Source organism: Oncorhynchus clarkii, chromosome 5 (assembly GCF_045791955.1).
Source record: "Oncorhynchus clarkii lewisi isolate Uvic-CL-2024 chromosome 5, UVic_Ocla_1.0, whole genome shotgun sequence".
NCBI lineage: Eukaryota > Metazoa > Chordata > Actinopteri > Salmoniformes > Salmonidae > Oncorhynchus > Oncorhynchus clarkii.
The window spans coordinates 40,458,917-40,474,623 of NC_092151.1; the positions used below are offsets into that span (position 1 = coordinate 40,458,917).

Sequence of the window (15,707 nt, forward strand, 5' to 3'; positions counted from 1 at the left end):
CTGGGGTTGGCCCTTAAAGAACCACGCTCCAGAACGCTTCAACATCTAGACATGGAGAGAGAGATGGAGAGACAGAGAGAAAGAGAGAGAGAGGAAGAAATGTAGAGAGAGAGAGGGGGGAGGGGAGAGACAGAGAAAGAGAACATTTGATGGAGAGAACGAGATTGAGTTGGAGTGAGAGAGGAGGGGTAGCGTGCTTAGCAGATGAGTTATCTCACATTGGACTGACAGGTAGGGCCATTTAATTAAAGGTTCCCTGGGGAGCGGTTTCACCGAACACAGGGTCAGCACTAAACAATACTGTGAAACGGGGTGACTAAGCCAACCCAAAAAATAAGTGTGAGTGTGATTAAGTCTGAACAGCTGAACCCTTCTCTCTCCCCCATACATTTTGATTGTGATGGGACAAACAAACACAATCTTTTCTAATTATTTATTAACATGACGGCTTATTCGTGGGGTATACATTAAAACAACATTTGTTTTGGTCTTCAACCTATAGTTTCTCTATCATTCCACCCCTCCTTTCCTCTCTCCATCTCTCTCTCTCACCTCTTTGTGCTCGCTGCAGATCCTACAGACCCACACAGGACATGACGAGCGGCTGTTGTTCTGAATCCCACACTTACTGCACATATGCTGCGAGCAGAAACACACACATACACACACTTACTTAAACCAGAGTTATTTTTATGATACACTCATAGAAGAAAAGGTGCTATCTAGAACCTGAAAGGGTTCTTCGGCTCTACCAATAGGAGAACCCTTTGAAGAGCACTTTTTTGCTTCCAGGTTGGGTTCCGTGTAGAACCCTTTCCCCCGGAGGGTTAAACATGGAACCCAAAAGAGTTCTACCTGGAACCAAAAAGGGTTCTACCTGGAACCAAAAGGGTTCTCCTATGGGGACAGCTAAAGAACCCTTTTTTTTCTGAGAGTGTAGGACAAATGTAGGCACAGTTTGGGAGCTAGACAAAGAGAGCGACAGAAAGGATTTAGGAGCACATACCAGACTACTGACAGAATCAGCTCTGCTCAAAGCAACATGAAGTAGTAAGTCGAACAAAAGAAGACGAGAAACCACAGAGACCTTACAGGACTTGGACCTCTGATAACTGTCCAGACTCTACATAGCTCTATTATGTGTGCTAGTTACCTTCTTGCAGTGGGAACAGAGTACGGAGTTGACTCCCTGCTGGCCAAACGTCTCTCCACACAGCAGACAGCGAGAGTGACCATCTCCACATGCTGTCTTCTTCATACTGTCCAACCTAGTGGCAAAACGCCTGCAGAACACACAGACACAGACACAGTTACACACAGACACAGTTACACACACACACACACACACACACACACACACACACACACACACACACACACACACACACACACACACACACACACACACACACACACACACACACACACACACACACACACACACACACACACACACAGTAAATACACGCAACACACATCAGACTGCCAGACTCACCATCTGGCCATGCTGTCTTTTGTCCAGACAGGTCGCCAACCACATAGAGTGGAGAGATCAAACACACACACACAGTTTTGTCTCTTTCTCATTTTTGCCCCCCCCTTCCCCCTCCCTCTCTCTCTCTCTCTCTCTCTCTCTCTCTCTCTCTCTCTGTCTCACCCGATCCTCTCCTGCTCCATGGCCTCCATGGTCTCAGCCCGAGCCAGAACACTGTTGATGATCTCCTTCTCTTCGTCTGTTAGCTCCACTTCCTGAGGACCTCCTCCTCCATGGCTTCCACTGTGCCGGTGCATCCTGCTGACTGACCTGACAGACAGAGACAGGACACACACTTACAACGTCATACACACACATCAGAAGAGACACACCTACACAGACACTTACAGACCTAACACGCACAAATCCGAGGACAAACACACATCAGAGGACACGGCACACTCAAATGTAGAAAAGTCAACTGTCGCCTCTGGAGTGATGTGTACTCTAGGTTCAATACTACCGAGTAGTACTGAGGGCTCAAAACCCCGCTACTAGTAACTGAACATGCCTCTAGATGTTTTCACTGAACAGGCAACAGAGGCACACAACATTATCATCGGCTAGATTAGAACACTGTCACGTAGGATACGGCAGGGGACCCCTCGCAGCAGGGGACCCCCCGCCGACCCCTCGCAGTTTGGGAACTACTGCTTTAGATCAATGTTTCTCAATCCTGGCCCTACCACTACACACCTGATTCAAGTCAAAGGCTCGATGAGGAGTTGATTAGTTGAAGGAAGTGTGTGAGTGGTACAGTAGGGCAAAAACAAAAATGGCACCCTTTGGGTCCCAGGACCAGGATTGAGAAACTGTGCATTAGATCAGTGTATTTCAGCATTTGCTGTGGGTCACCAGGACCAGGGTTGACAAACAGGGGTCTAAACGACTATTGAGCAGACAAGACTGGTGCTACCCTGGTTTTGAACTGAAGAACTGATGTACCAAATGTCTTGGGCTGGGAGAGGTAACAGAAATTAGTGGTAGGTGGGTACTTTGCTTCTGTAATAGTTGGGGAAACATTGGTACTGAACCCTGACCTGTTCACCGGACGTGCTGTTTCGACCCCCCCCCCCCCCTCCCCCTCTCCTCTCTCTCTGCCGCACCTGCTGTCTCAACCTTTGAATGCTTGGCTATGAAAAGCCAACTGACATTTACTCCTGAGGTGTTGACCTGTTGCACCCTCTACAACCACTGTGATTTGACCCTGCTGGTCATCTATGAATGTTTGAACATTTTGAAGAACGATCTGGCCTTAATGGTCACGTTACTCTTATACTCTCCACCCAGCACAGCCAGAAGAGGACTGGCCAGCCCTCTTAGCCTGGTTCCTCTCCACCCAGCACAGCCAGAAGAGGACTGGCCAGCCCTCTTAGCCTGGTTCCTCTCCACCCAGCACAGCCAGAAGAGGACTGGCCAGCCCTCTTAGCCTGGTTCCTCTCCACCCAGCACAGCCAGAAGATGACTGGCCAGCCCTCAGAGCCTGGTTCCTCTCCACCCAGCACAACCAGAAGAGAACTGACCACCCCTCTGAGCCTGGTTCCTCTCTAGGTTTCTTCCTAGGTTCCTTCCTGTCTAGGGAGTTGTTCCTAGCCACCGTGCTTCTATATCTGCATTGCTTGCACTTTGGGGTTTTAGGCTGGGTTTCTGTATAAACACTTCGTGACAACTGCTGATGTTAAAAGGGCTTTATAAATACATTTGATTGAATGATTGATACAGTGTGTGTTCATTTAAGTATACAGGATATCTACAATATAGCCATCAGCATAACTGATATCAAAGCATCACCAAGCTGTTTGCCCTGCCTCTTTTCCACTTTGTTAGCTCTACCTCAATTCAATTTAAGGGCTTTTATTGACATGGGAAACATATCTCTCTCTTTCTCGCTCTCGCGCTCACTCCCCCCCCCCCCCCATCTCTCTCTCCAGCCCTTTCTATCCTTTCATAATGTTCTCTCCCTGATGATTGGAAATGTCAGGGGTTGCCGTGACAGCGGGCAGTTTGGCAACCTGACTGATTCCTGTCACCGTGTGTGTGTGTGTGTGTGTGTGTGTGTGTGTGTGTGTGTGTGTGTGTGTGTGACATTGGTGGGTTGAGGCTGAAGTGGGGGGGAAGGAAAGTTCTACAATGGCATGAGACTGACCTCATCTCTCACACACATTGTAAGACATCACATAAAACCAAAAAATTGCCCACTAATACAGGACTAGTAAAAGGCTCAGTGCACTACTTTTGTGAATACCTTTTTTTCATTCTGATTTTTCAGCATCCCTGCTTCCTGTGGCTATGTATGGGTCAAGACACCTATATCACTCGTGTAGCCTATTATACTCAAAGAACCAACTTTGTGGAGCACACACACACACACACACACTATTGAGTCGGGCTGGTTGAAGTGGTGTTGTAAATCAATGGTCTAGATCAGTGTAAAGGGGTGGGGACAGAATGGTTATCTGATTCCTAATGTCGTCCACTGAGAGGGAGGACATGTGACAGTTGAACATGATGTAATTCTCAAACACACACACAGTGTGCAGGGCTAACGGGGCTAAGATCAAAGCCAGAGACGTGACTGAAGGGAGTTAGTCAGTAGGATGACACGCAAGGAAATATGATGTTAATATATATATATATATAAGGATTGCCTGCTCGTGCATATGCATACTCATGATTTAAGGTCATCTGAATCAGGAAGTACCTGCAGGGGAATGGAATAGCACAGGAGGATACATCCCTTCTAACACCCTGAGAGAACAGACCAGTCATGAAGAGCACTGGACTGAACCTGCACCATAAAATCAAAGACCCCTGCCCTCCTCTAGCTCACTCCAACACACACACGAGCGAACGCACACACACAGACGCCAGGAGGAAGTTACAGTAGACAAGTCTTTCATCTCGGGAAGAAGATTGAAAGCTGTACGTAGAGTCCATTTGAAATAACATTTCTGTTCCATTTTTTTTCTCCTTCCAAAAATAAAAAATAAATGTACGTTTTCAGTTCGCATCTGGTTTGAGTCTGATTTTAATGAGCCAGCTGGTTTTATAACAATATACTGTGTGTATGTTTGTCTTTGTGTGTGTGGTGTGTGTGTGTGGGTGTTTGTTTGTGTGTGTATGTGCATCTATCTGTCCTCAAGCTGGTCTGTCCTCTGCAGCTGCTGTCACAGACACACACGGCACAAGCAACACCCACACACAGCACCCGTAACACACACGGCATAAGCAACACCCACACACAGTGAGCTGAGAGAGAGGACCTGTCACTGTGCATCTATCGACTGACACTGTCCCAGGGAAAAGCATGCACGCACACACACAAATACACACACACACACACACACACACACACACACACACACAGCCCAAGGAACTGCAGTCTAACTGCAAACTGAAGTGAAGTAAAAGAAAGCGGAGGCATTTTAGCTCCACGAGACAGTGTGGGTTGACTAAGGACAATTGCTGTTCCTTGGGCTGTGTGTGTGTGTGTATTTGTGTGTGTATTTGTGTATGTCTGTATGTGTGTGTGTATTTGTATGAGTGTGTGTGTATTTGTATGAGTGTGTGTGTGTTTGTGTTTGTTTGTGTGTTTGTTTGTATTTGTATTTGTGTGTGTGTGTGTGTGTGTGTGTGTCATGCCAGGGGCTAGCTAGGTCTGGCAGACTGTGTCATCCTCCTGAGTTTTCCTGTCATGGAAAAAGGCCTTTCCCTCTTGTTTCTTTACATTTCACGCTAGAAATACTGTAGAACTCTAATTACATTGAATAAATTCAAAGACAAATGCCATGGAAATGGGACGTCAAACCCTTTTCCGTGTCCTAATTTGCATAATGTAGGATTTCATCCATAAACATCTGCAGCTATTCATCATTGCCTACATGGGTGAGGCTGTCGTTTTGTCTAGACCTGGGTTCAAATACTATTCAGGGTATTTCAATTACTTTCAAAGACATTTGGAAGTAAGAACGTCAATATATTTTCTTTGAAAACACAAGGAGTTGAATATTGGAATGTATTTAGAAATACTCAAATACACAGACAAGCGTATATTCAAATAGAAATATTTAAATATTTCAGACATTTGAATCCAAGTCTGTTTGGAATTTGAAATAATGTATTTGGAAATAAGTATTTTGTATACATATTTTTTTTAGTAAGCTTTTATAGAAAATTACTATTTGATTTGGGCCAGATTATTTGAAAATACTAAAATACACAAAAAAACAAGTATTTACACAACAAATAATCAAATACACATGTATTGAACCCAGTTCTGGTACTGTCAGGCATGTAATTCTGCAGTCGTAGAATTAGAGGGGTATTCCTGTCACGCCTGCTCCCACTCTTTCCCCCTCTTCTCGTCTCCAGCGTCGGTCCTTACATTCTGAGTCCAACCACTTCTAATTCTATGGATTTTCCACTGCCTCAGGAATCCTAACAGCTCTGGAAAATCTCTGTAGTCAATCAGTTTGTCTATACACTAACTGGCTAGTTTATTAATTACATCTAATACTGTCTAGTACCGTGTCGACACCCCCTTGCCTCCAGAACAGCCTGAATTCTTAGGGGCATGGATTCTACAAATAGGAAACGTTCCATAGGGATGTGGGTCCATGCTGACGCGATGGCATCAGGTAGTTGCTGCAGATTGGCTGGTGGTACAACACCGCCACCAGCCTGTACAGGTGTCCATGGACTCTTGCTGCTTACGCCAAATCCTGACTCTGCCATCAGCATGACCCAACAGGAACTGGGATTCGTTGGGACAATGCAATTGTTTTCCACTCCACAATTGTCAAGTGTTGGTGATCGCGTGCCCACTGGAGCCGCTTCTTGTTTTTAGCTGATAGGAGTGGATCCTGGTGTGGTCGTCTGCTACAATAGCCCATCTGTGACAAGGACTGACCAGCTGTGCATTCCGAGATGCCGTTATGCACAACACTGTTGTACTGTGCTGTTATTTGCCTGTTTGTGGCCCGCGTGTTAGATTGCACAATTCTTGCCATTCTCCTTCGACCTGTCTCATCAACAAGCTGTTTTCGCCCACAGGACTGCTGCTGACTGGATGTCTTTTTGTTTGTCACCCCATTCTCGGTAAACCCTAGACACTGTTGTGCGTTAAAAGCCCAGGAGGGTGGCTGTTTCTGAGATACTGGAACCGGCACGCCTGTCACCGACAATCATACCATGCTCAAAGTTGCTTAGGTCACTCGTTTTGTCAAGTCTAACATTCAATCGAACAGTAACTGAATGGCTCGAAGCCTGTCTGCCTGCTTTATTTAGCAAGCCACGGCCACGTGACTCAGGGTGTGCAGGAGCCATCCACTTTTGTGAACGGTACCTAATAATATATACAGTGTATTCGGGAAAGTATTCAGACCCCTGGACTTTTCCCACATTTTGTTACATTACATACAGCCTTATTCTAAAATGGATTTAAAAAAATGTAATATACATCAAATCACATACAATACCCCATAATGACAAAGCAAAAACTGATTTATTAAACATAAAAAACAGAAATACCTTATTTAAGTAAGTATTCATACCCTTTGCTATGAGACTCGAAATTGAGCTCAGGTGCATCCTGTTTCCATTGATCATCTTTTAGATGAGTACACTTGTGAGTACACTTGTGGTAAATTCAATTGATTGAAACATTTGTGGTCATACGCACATCCTTAAAAACATTGGTGCTGGGATAATAAAGACTAGTATAGAACAAGAAGGCCCGCACACTCTTAAAGCTCCCAATTCATGGCTTTATTGACAACGTTTCGATCCGAAAGGGATCTTCGTCAGGTCAAACAAACAAACTGACAGATCACATCACAAAATATATAACATTGCACCTCACATGACCATTGCGGACATGACGCACGGTGGGTGCAAAAGCAATTTGTGCATCTCTAATAATTGAATAACAATGAGATGTGTACATGTAAACACAGCAAAAAAAGAATCGTCCTCCCACTGTAAACTGCTTTAATTTTCAGAAAACTTAACATGTGTAAATATTGTATGAACATAACAAGATTCAACAACTGAGACAAACTGAACAAGTTCCACAGACATGTGACTAACAGAAATTGAATAATGTGTCCCTGGACAAAAGGGGGGTCAAAATCAAAAGTGACAGTCAGTATCTGGTGTGGCCACCAGCTGCATTAAGTACTACAGTGCATCTCCTCCTCATGGTCTGCACCAGATTTGCCAGTTCTGCTGTGAGATGTTACCCCACTCTTCCACCTAGGCACCTGCAAGTTCCCGGACATTTCTGGGGGGAATGGCCCTAGCCCTCACCCTCCAATCCAACAGGTCCCAGACGTGCTCAATGGGATTGAGATCCGGGCTCTTCGCTGGCCATGGCAGAACACTGACAAATCGAGCACAGATCGAGCAGTATGGCTGGTGGCATTCTCATGCTGGAGGGTCATGTCAGGATGAGCCTGCAGGAAGGGTACCACATGAGGAAGGAGGATGTCTTCCCTGTATCTCATCATTGAGATTGCCTGCAATGACAACACACTCAGTCCGATGATGCTGTGACACACCGCCCCAGACCATGATGGACCCTCCACCTCCAAATCGATCCCGCTCCAGAGTTCAGGCCTCGGTGTAATGCTCATTCCATTGACGATAAAATGGGAATCCAACCATCACCCCTGGTGAGACAAAACTGTGACTCGTCAGTGAAGAGCACTTTTTGCCAGTCCTGTCTGGTCCAGAAACGATGGATTTGTGCCCATAGGCAACATTGTTGTTCGTGATGTCTGGTGAAGACCTGCTACAACAGGCCTACAAACTCTCAGTCCAGCCTCTCTCAGCCTATTGAGGATAGTCTGAGCACTGATGGAGGGATTGTGCATTCCTGGTGTAACTCGGGCAGTTGTTGTTGGCATCCTGTACCTGTCCCGCTGGTCTGATGTTCGGATGTACCGATCCTGTGCAGGTGTTGTTACACATGGTCTGCCACTGCGAGGATGATCAGCTGTCCGCCCTGTCTCCCTGTCTTAGGCGTCTTACAATACGGACATTGCAATTTATTGCCCTGGCCACATCTGCAGTCCTCATGCCTCCTTGCAGCATGCCCAAGGCACATTCACGCAGGTGAGCAGGGACCCTAGGTCCTGAAAAAGGCACGTTTCAAGTTTAGAAGTTCCAGTAAATAATATATATTTACAAAATGACCAAGTAGGTGACCTGGAAGGCAAGACAAATCAAAATGACATATTCATGTAAGAAATGGTCTGATATCTCCTGACATCAAATTCAATTGATTGGACATGATTTGGAAAGGCACACACCTGTCTATATAATGTCACACAGTTGACAGAGCATGTCAGAGCATTAACCAAGCCATGAGGTCGAAGGAATTGTCCGTAGAGCTCCGAGACAGGATTGTAAAAGGTACTTCACAGCTCGCTTGGAGTTTGCCAAAAGGCACCTAAAGGACTCTCAGACCATGAGAAACAAGATTCTCTGGTATGATGAAACCTATATTGAACACTTTGGCCTGAATGTCAAACGTCACATCTGGATGAAACCTGGCACCATCCCTACGGTTGAAGCATGGTGGCGGCAGCATCATGCTGTGGGGATGTTTTTCAGTGGCAGGGACTGGGAGACTAGTCAGGATCGAGGGAAAGATGAAAGGAGCAAAGTACAGAGAGATCCTTGATGAAAACCTGCTCCAGAGGGCTCAGGACCTCAAACCGGGGTGAATGTTCAGCTGGACAAGGACAACAACCCTAAGCACACAGCCAAGACAACGCAGGAGTGGCTTCTGGACAAGTCTTTGAATGCCCTTGAGTGGCCCAGCCCAAGCCCGGACTTTAAACCAATCAAACATCTCTGGAGAGATCTGAAAATAGCTGTGCAGCGACGCTCCCCATCCAACCTGACAGAGCTTGAGAGGATCTGCAGAGAAGAATGGGAGAATCTCCCCAAATACAGCTGTGCCAAGCTTGTAGTGCCATACCCAAGAAGACAAGGCTGTAATAGCTGCCAATAGTTCCTTAACAAAATACTGAGTAAAAGGTCTGAATACTTATGTAAATGTGATATATTATATATATATATATATATATATTTTTTACATTTGCAAACATTTCTAAAAACCTGTTTTTGCTCTGTCATTATGGGGTATTGTGTGATGAGTGGGAAAAATGATTTAATCCATTTTAGAATAGGCTGTAACGTAATAAAAAGTGAAAAAAGTCAAGGGGTTTGAATACTTTCCAAATGCACGGTATATTTGAAGGGTATTCCATGTTAAAACTGTCCAGATATTTTGATATGCAATGATTTTAAAAGCTTTGTTTTTCCTTTTGCCACCCTTGGGAAACTTTTTTGCTACTCCACTTATCCTGGATTCCCTGGTTGTGATATACGCTGATGTAGTGGGAGTTCTTTATAGAACATAGAAGATTCTAGAGAATTACATTCCCACGGGATTCCTTACCCTGACAGCTGGATGACAATGGATCCTCCTCTCCATCCTTCTATCTTCACCCTCTTTCCTCTCCTCCTCTCATCTCTCATTCTCTCCTGTCTCTCTCCAGTCTTCACTCAGTGGAAGCAGATTATAAAGCTTGGAGCTCTCCACATCCCCTCCCTCTATTCCTGTTGATGACTCTCTGTGGATATACCGACAAACACATGCACGATGCACAGGCGGTCTAATGACATAAGAGCAGATAAATGCTCAATACTAAGTCTGCAGAAAGCACACACACACAAACAGACAGGCTTAAAGCTCTGATATGGCAGTGCTGTCTGGAAACATCTTCCTCAGTCGCTGAAGGGAGGAGCTGACGACACACACCTCAGTGTGCTGAAGGAGAAGACCGCTAACAAATATGGCTATAGGAAAAGACTAAACGTCTTGTAGATTTTGGGACTATGCTGTGACTTCAGAGGGGTGTACAAGGGGAGGGTGAGAACACATACAGTGCCCTTGGAAGTTTTTCACATTTTGTTACGTTACAGCCTTATTCTAAAATCTATAAAATCTATTTTTCCCTCATCAATCACAGTACCCCATAAAGACAAAGTGAAAACAGATTTGACATTTTTGCAAATGTAGTAAAAATAAAATACCTTATTTACATAAGTATTCAGACCCTTTGCTATGAGACTCGAAATTGAGCTCAGGTGCATCCTGTTTCCATTGATCAAGGGCCTTGGTCAGGGAGGGGATCAAAAACCCGATGATCACTCTGACAGAGCTCCAGAGTTTCTCTGTGGAGATAGGATTAACTTCCAGAAGGACAAACATCTCTGCAGCATTCCACCAATCAGGCCTTTATGGTGGAGTGGCCAGACGGAAGCCACTCCTCAGTAAATGGCACATGAAAGCCGCTTGGAGTTTGCCAAAAGGCAACTAAAGACTCGCAGACCATGAGAAACAAGATTCTCTGGTCTGATGAAACACATATTGAACTCTTTGGCTTGAATGCCAAGCGTCATGGTGGAGCATGGTTGTGGCAGCATCTTGCTGTGTTTATCAGTGGCAGGGACTGGGAGATTAGTCAGGATCGAAGGAAAGATGAACTAAGCAAAGTACAGAGAGATCCTTGATGTAAACCTGTACCAGAGAGCTCAGGACCTCAGACCTGGGTGAAGGTTCACCTTCCAAGAGGTCAACGACACTAAGAACACAGCAAAGACAACACAGGAGTGACTTCGGGACAAGTCTCTGAATGTCCTTGAGTGGCCCAGTCAGAGCCTGGACTTGAACCCGATCTAATATTTCTGGAGACCTGAGAATAGCTGTTCAGCGACGCGCCCCATCCAACCTGACAGAGCTTGAGAGGATCTGCAGAGAAGAATGCAAGTGTTCCAAGGTTGTAGCGTCATACCCAAGAAGACTGGAGGCTGTAATCACAGAGGAAAGGGTCTGAATACTTATGTAAATAAATTATTTCAGTTTATTTTATTTTATACATTTGCACAAAAAAATAAAAACCTGTTTTTTTCTTTGTCATGATGGGGTATTGTCTGTAGATTGATGGGGGGAGGGGGCGGCATTTTTTAAATCCATTTTAGAGTATAGGTTGTAGCATGACAAAACGGAAGAAGAGTGAATATTTTTTTTACAGTAAACATTACACTCAAAAGTTACAAAATAATACAGACATTTCAAATGTCATTATTATGTCTATATACAGTGTTGTAATGATGTGCAAATAGATAAAGTACAAAAGGGAAAATAAATAAACATAAATATGGGTTGTATTTACAATGGTGTTTGTTTTTCACTAGTTGCCCTTTTCTTGTGGCAACAGGTCACAAAGCTTGCTGCTGTGATGGCACACTGGTATTTCACCCAGTAGATATGGGAGTTTACCAAAATCGGGTTTGTTTTCAAATTCTTTGTGGATCTGTGTAATCTGAGGGAAATATGTGTCTCTAATATGGTCATACATTTAGCAGAAGGTTAAGAAGTGCATCTCTCTCTCTCTCTCTCTCTCTCTCTCTCTCTCTCTCTCTCTCTCTCTCTCTCTATCTCTATCTGCATGTGTGTGCGGGGTATTGGGGTGGGCTTGGGGCCATGGCAGTTCATAGCCCTCTTGATTAGCAGAGGGAAGGCAACAGTGCTCGTTTGAGAGAATGAAATTGTGTGTGTGTGTGTGTGATACATCAGGGGCAGCAGTCAGTCCGCCACAACAACAACATAGGCCTTATGCTAATGAACATTCTTTCTCCCTCTCCCTCTGACTCTCTCCCTTTTTCTCTCTCACTTCCTCTCTCTCTCTCTTTCTCCATCTCTCTCTTTCCACCCCCCCCCCTCTCTCTTTCTCTTCCAGACAGCCCTGCTGTCAATCTACTGCTTCAATCACAGGTGCCATGACCTGAGGAGATGGATGGAGGTGAAGATGTGATATAGGTCAGGGCTGGGCAGATAGCTTAGGAGGTTGGTGGCACCTCCATTGGGGAGAATGGACTTGGTAATGGTAATTTCTGGAGGGGAATGTGTGGAATGGTATCAAAGACATCAAACATGGTTTCCTTAAACATTCAAATAGAATTTAGAATATGATCATTTTCACATATAACACACAAACAGACATAATACACTGACATACAGTATTAACCAGATAAATACTCTAATAGTCCAAAAATATATATTGAGTCCTTCATCTACCATAGTCCCCGCACAACCTTCCAATTTATTACATTTAAATAGTTAAAATAGTATTGTTTGCATATATATTTTGAAAGGTTTCTGGTTTGCTCAGATACATTTTTCAAATTCTTTATTGCTCTAAATCGAAATGTTATTTGGACTATTCCTCTTTTCTGTCTTCATAACGCATAGACGTGGACAATTTATTCCTAGTGTTTACTTAATGTCGGTCTCTTACCAACTGAATACTGTTGTGAATAGAGTTTGGCTGTTTTAAATGGTGTACATTGTGAAATAAAATAAGCATGTTTTTTTTCAATGATTGTGTTGATTGATAACCAGCCAAGTGTCACACCCTGATGTGTTTCACCTGTCTTTGTGATTGTCTCCACCCCCCTCTAGGTGTCTCCCATCTTCCCCAGTATCCCCTGTGTATTTACACCTGTGTTCTCTGTTTGTCTGTTGCCAGTTCATCTTGTTTGTCAAGTCAACCAGCATTTTGTCTCAGCTACTTCTTTTCCCCCAGTCTCTCTTTTTTTCACCCTCCTGGTTTTGACCCTTGCTTGTCCTGTCTCTGAGCCCGCCTGCCTGACTACTCTGTCTGCCTGCCATCCTGTACCTTTGCCCCACCTCTGGATTACCGACCTCTGCCTGACCTGACCCTGAGCCTGCCTGCCATCCTGTACCTTTGCCCCTACTATGGATTATCAACCCCTGACTGCCTTGACCTGTCGTTTGCCTGCCCCTGTTGCTGTAATAAACATTTACTTTGACACAGTCTGCATCTGGGTCTTACCTTCAAACCTGATAGTACGAACTGGCCATGACTGACCCAGCAGTCCCGGGACAGCTGCGCGACACCATCTCCTCTCAAGGAGCAACCATCTGGAGGCACGAGGAACTGCTTTGTGGCCTTAGGGAGGGGGTCCAAACGTTGGCTGAACGCCATGACCGGGCATTGTATATTTTGCTGGAGCAATTCTGCAGGTTGTCTGGGAGGCAGCCTACTACGGTGGTAACCCCACAGCCCCTGGGTGCTCAGGGTGCTCTCATGATTGAGCTTCAGCCCTCCTCCTTCCCCCGGATTGCTCCAAGATTGCCTCTCTCATCACACTGATGTCCGGGAGGGCTCTCACCTGGGCTACTGCTGTATGGGAACAACAGTTGGTCATATGCGTTAGTCTGGAGGGGTTCGGGGGGAGGTGAAGGTTTCTTACGCCCCGTTCTCCGGGAGAGAAGCTGCCCGGAAGCTAATCCAGCTTCGGCAGGACTCCCACTGTGTGGCAGATGGTGTGGATTTCCGCAAGTTGGCAGCGGAGAGTGTTTGGAACCAGGAAGCACTTTTTGATATGTTCCTGCACTGCATCTCGGAGGAGGACAAGCTTGCAGCTCAGGAGTTACCTACGAATCTCGATTCCCTCATCGCTTTGACCATCTGAATCGATGGGCGACTACAGGAATGACGGAGGGAGAGGAAATGTGACTTGCCTGCACGTCCAGGGATTCCATCTTGCCTCCGAGTCATCCTGGAAGTCCCCGACGATCTTGTTGCCGAGAGAATCTGAGGCTACCGACCTTCCCCGAGAGTTGCCGAAGACGGCTGAGCCACCGCTTCCTGAGCCTATGCAACTAGGTAGCCAGCGGAACGGTAATACAGGATCAACACGAAGAGTTGTCTGTATTGCGGGACTCTTGGTCATTTTGTGTCCTCTTGTCCTTTAAAAAGACCGGGCTCACTGGTAGGAGTGAGTACTCTGGTGGGCCATATGGAGAGCTTTCTTGCTTTCCTTGCTCGCACCCCTTTTCATGCCATTCTGCTGTGGAGAAAGCAGTCTAAATCTCTCCGGGTCCTCATTGACTCTGGGACCGATGAGAGCTTTTAGGATGCTACCCTGGATTCCGAGCTGAACATACCCACTCAGCCCCTTTCTTCTCCCATGGATGTTAGAGCGCTGGATGGGCGATCTATAGGCCGCGTCATTCATATTACCACTCCCATCAACCTACGGGTGTCAGGGAATCACAGCGAGACTATTCAATTCCTGCTCATGAAGTCTCCTCAGATTCCCGTGGTTTTGGGATTCTCCTGGCTCCAGCGACACAATCCTCCTCATCAACTGGTCTACTGGTGCCATCATGGGCTGGAGTCCATTATGAAGACGGTGCAACTTTCCCCGGGAGGTATTCCTGGGGGCTCGGAAGATGCCCCGGACCTCTCCACCATTCCCGCAGAATACCAGGACTTTCGGGAGGTGTTCAACAAGGCCCGGGCCACTTCACTTCTGCCGCACCGACCATATGACGGGATTGACCTTTCCCCTGGCACCACTCCGCCCCGGGGACAACTGTACTTGCTATCGGGACCGGAAACCAAGGCTATGGGCACCCACATTGGGGACTCCCTAGCTGCAGGATTTATATGTCCTTCATCCTCTCCCGCCGGCGCAGGGTTCTTTGTGGAGAAGAAGGACAAGAGCCTATGCCCGTGCATCAACTACCGGGAACTCAATGGCATAATGGTGAAGAACCGCTACCCGCTACCACTCATCTCCTCGGCCTTCGAGCCGCTCCAGGGGGCCACTGTGTTTTCCAAGCTGGATCAATAGAACGCCTACCACCACCTGGTGCGGATACGGGAGGGGAATGAGTGGAAGACCGCCTTCAACACGGCCAGAGGTCACTAAGTATTTGGTCATGCCATTTGTCCTCACCAATGCCCCTGCTGTGTTCCAGGCTCTGGTAAATTATGTTCTCTGCAACATGTTGAACTGGTTCATCTTCGTCTACATTGATGACATCTTTGTCTTCTCCCACTTCCCCCCAAAACATGTACTACACGTATGACAGGTTCTTCAACGCCAGAGACATCCTGGACCCAAGGCCTCATCGTGGATTTCCAACGCCAACACCCCAGTCAACCAGGTATGCGCCCAGGTAGGACGCCAGCCTCCTAATTTCACTTGCTAATGCATTTCCACAGAACACAGAACAATAGTTCACCTGACTCCCAATTAATGCTTGGGTTGTTCGCTTAAGAAT

General features: G+C 46.0%; 1 protein-coding gene across 1 annotated transcript in view; it reads right to left on the bottom strand.

Annotated features, from left to right (window-relative positions):
- Positions 1–14,653, bottom strand: part of LOC139409689 (rabphilin-3A-like) — a 33,258-nt gene extending 18,605 nt beyond the window's left edge. Inside the window, exons 1-6 of the mRNA XM_071155096.1 lie at positions 14,406–14,653; positions 14,157–14,297; positions 1,658–1,804; positions 1,154–1,283; positions 553–639; positions 1–45 (exon numbers count right to left, since the gene is read on the bottom strand). The exon at positions 1–45 is cut by the window's left edge and continues 211 nt beyond it. Coding sequence (XP_071011197.1) covers positions 1–45; positions 553–639; positions 1,154–1,283; positions 1,658–1,804; positions 14,157–14,297; positions 14,406–14,653 — 798 coding nt within the window. The remainder of the gene's footprint in view (positions 46–552; positions 640–1,153; positions 1,284–1,657; positions 1,805–14,156; positions 14,298–14,405) is intronic.
- Positions 14,654–15,707: the final 1,054 nt, after the last annotated feature.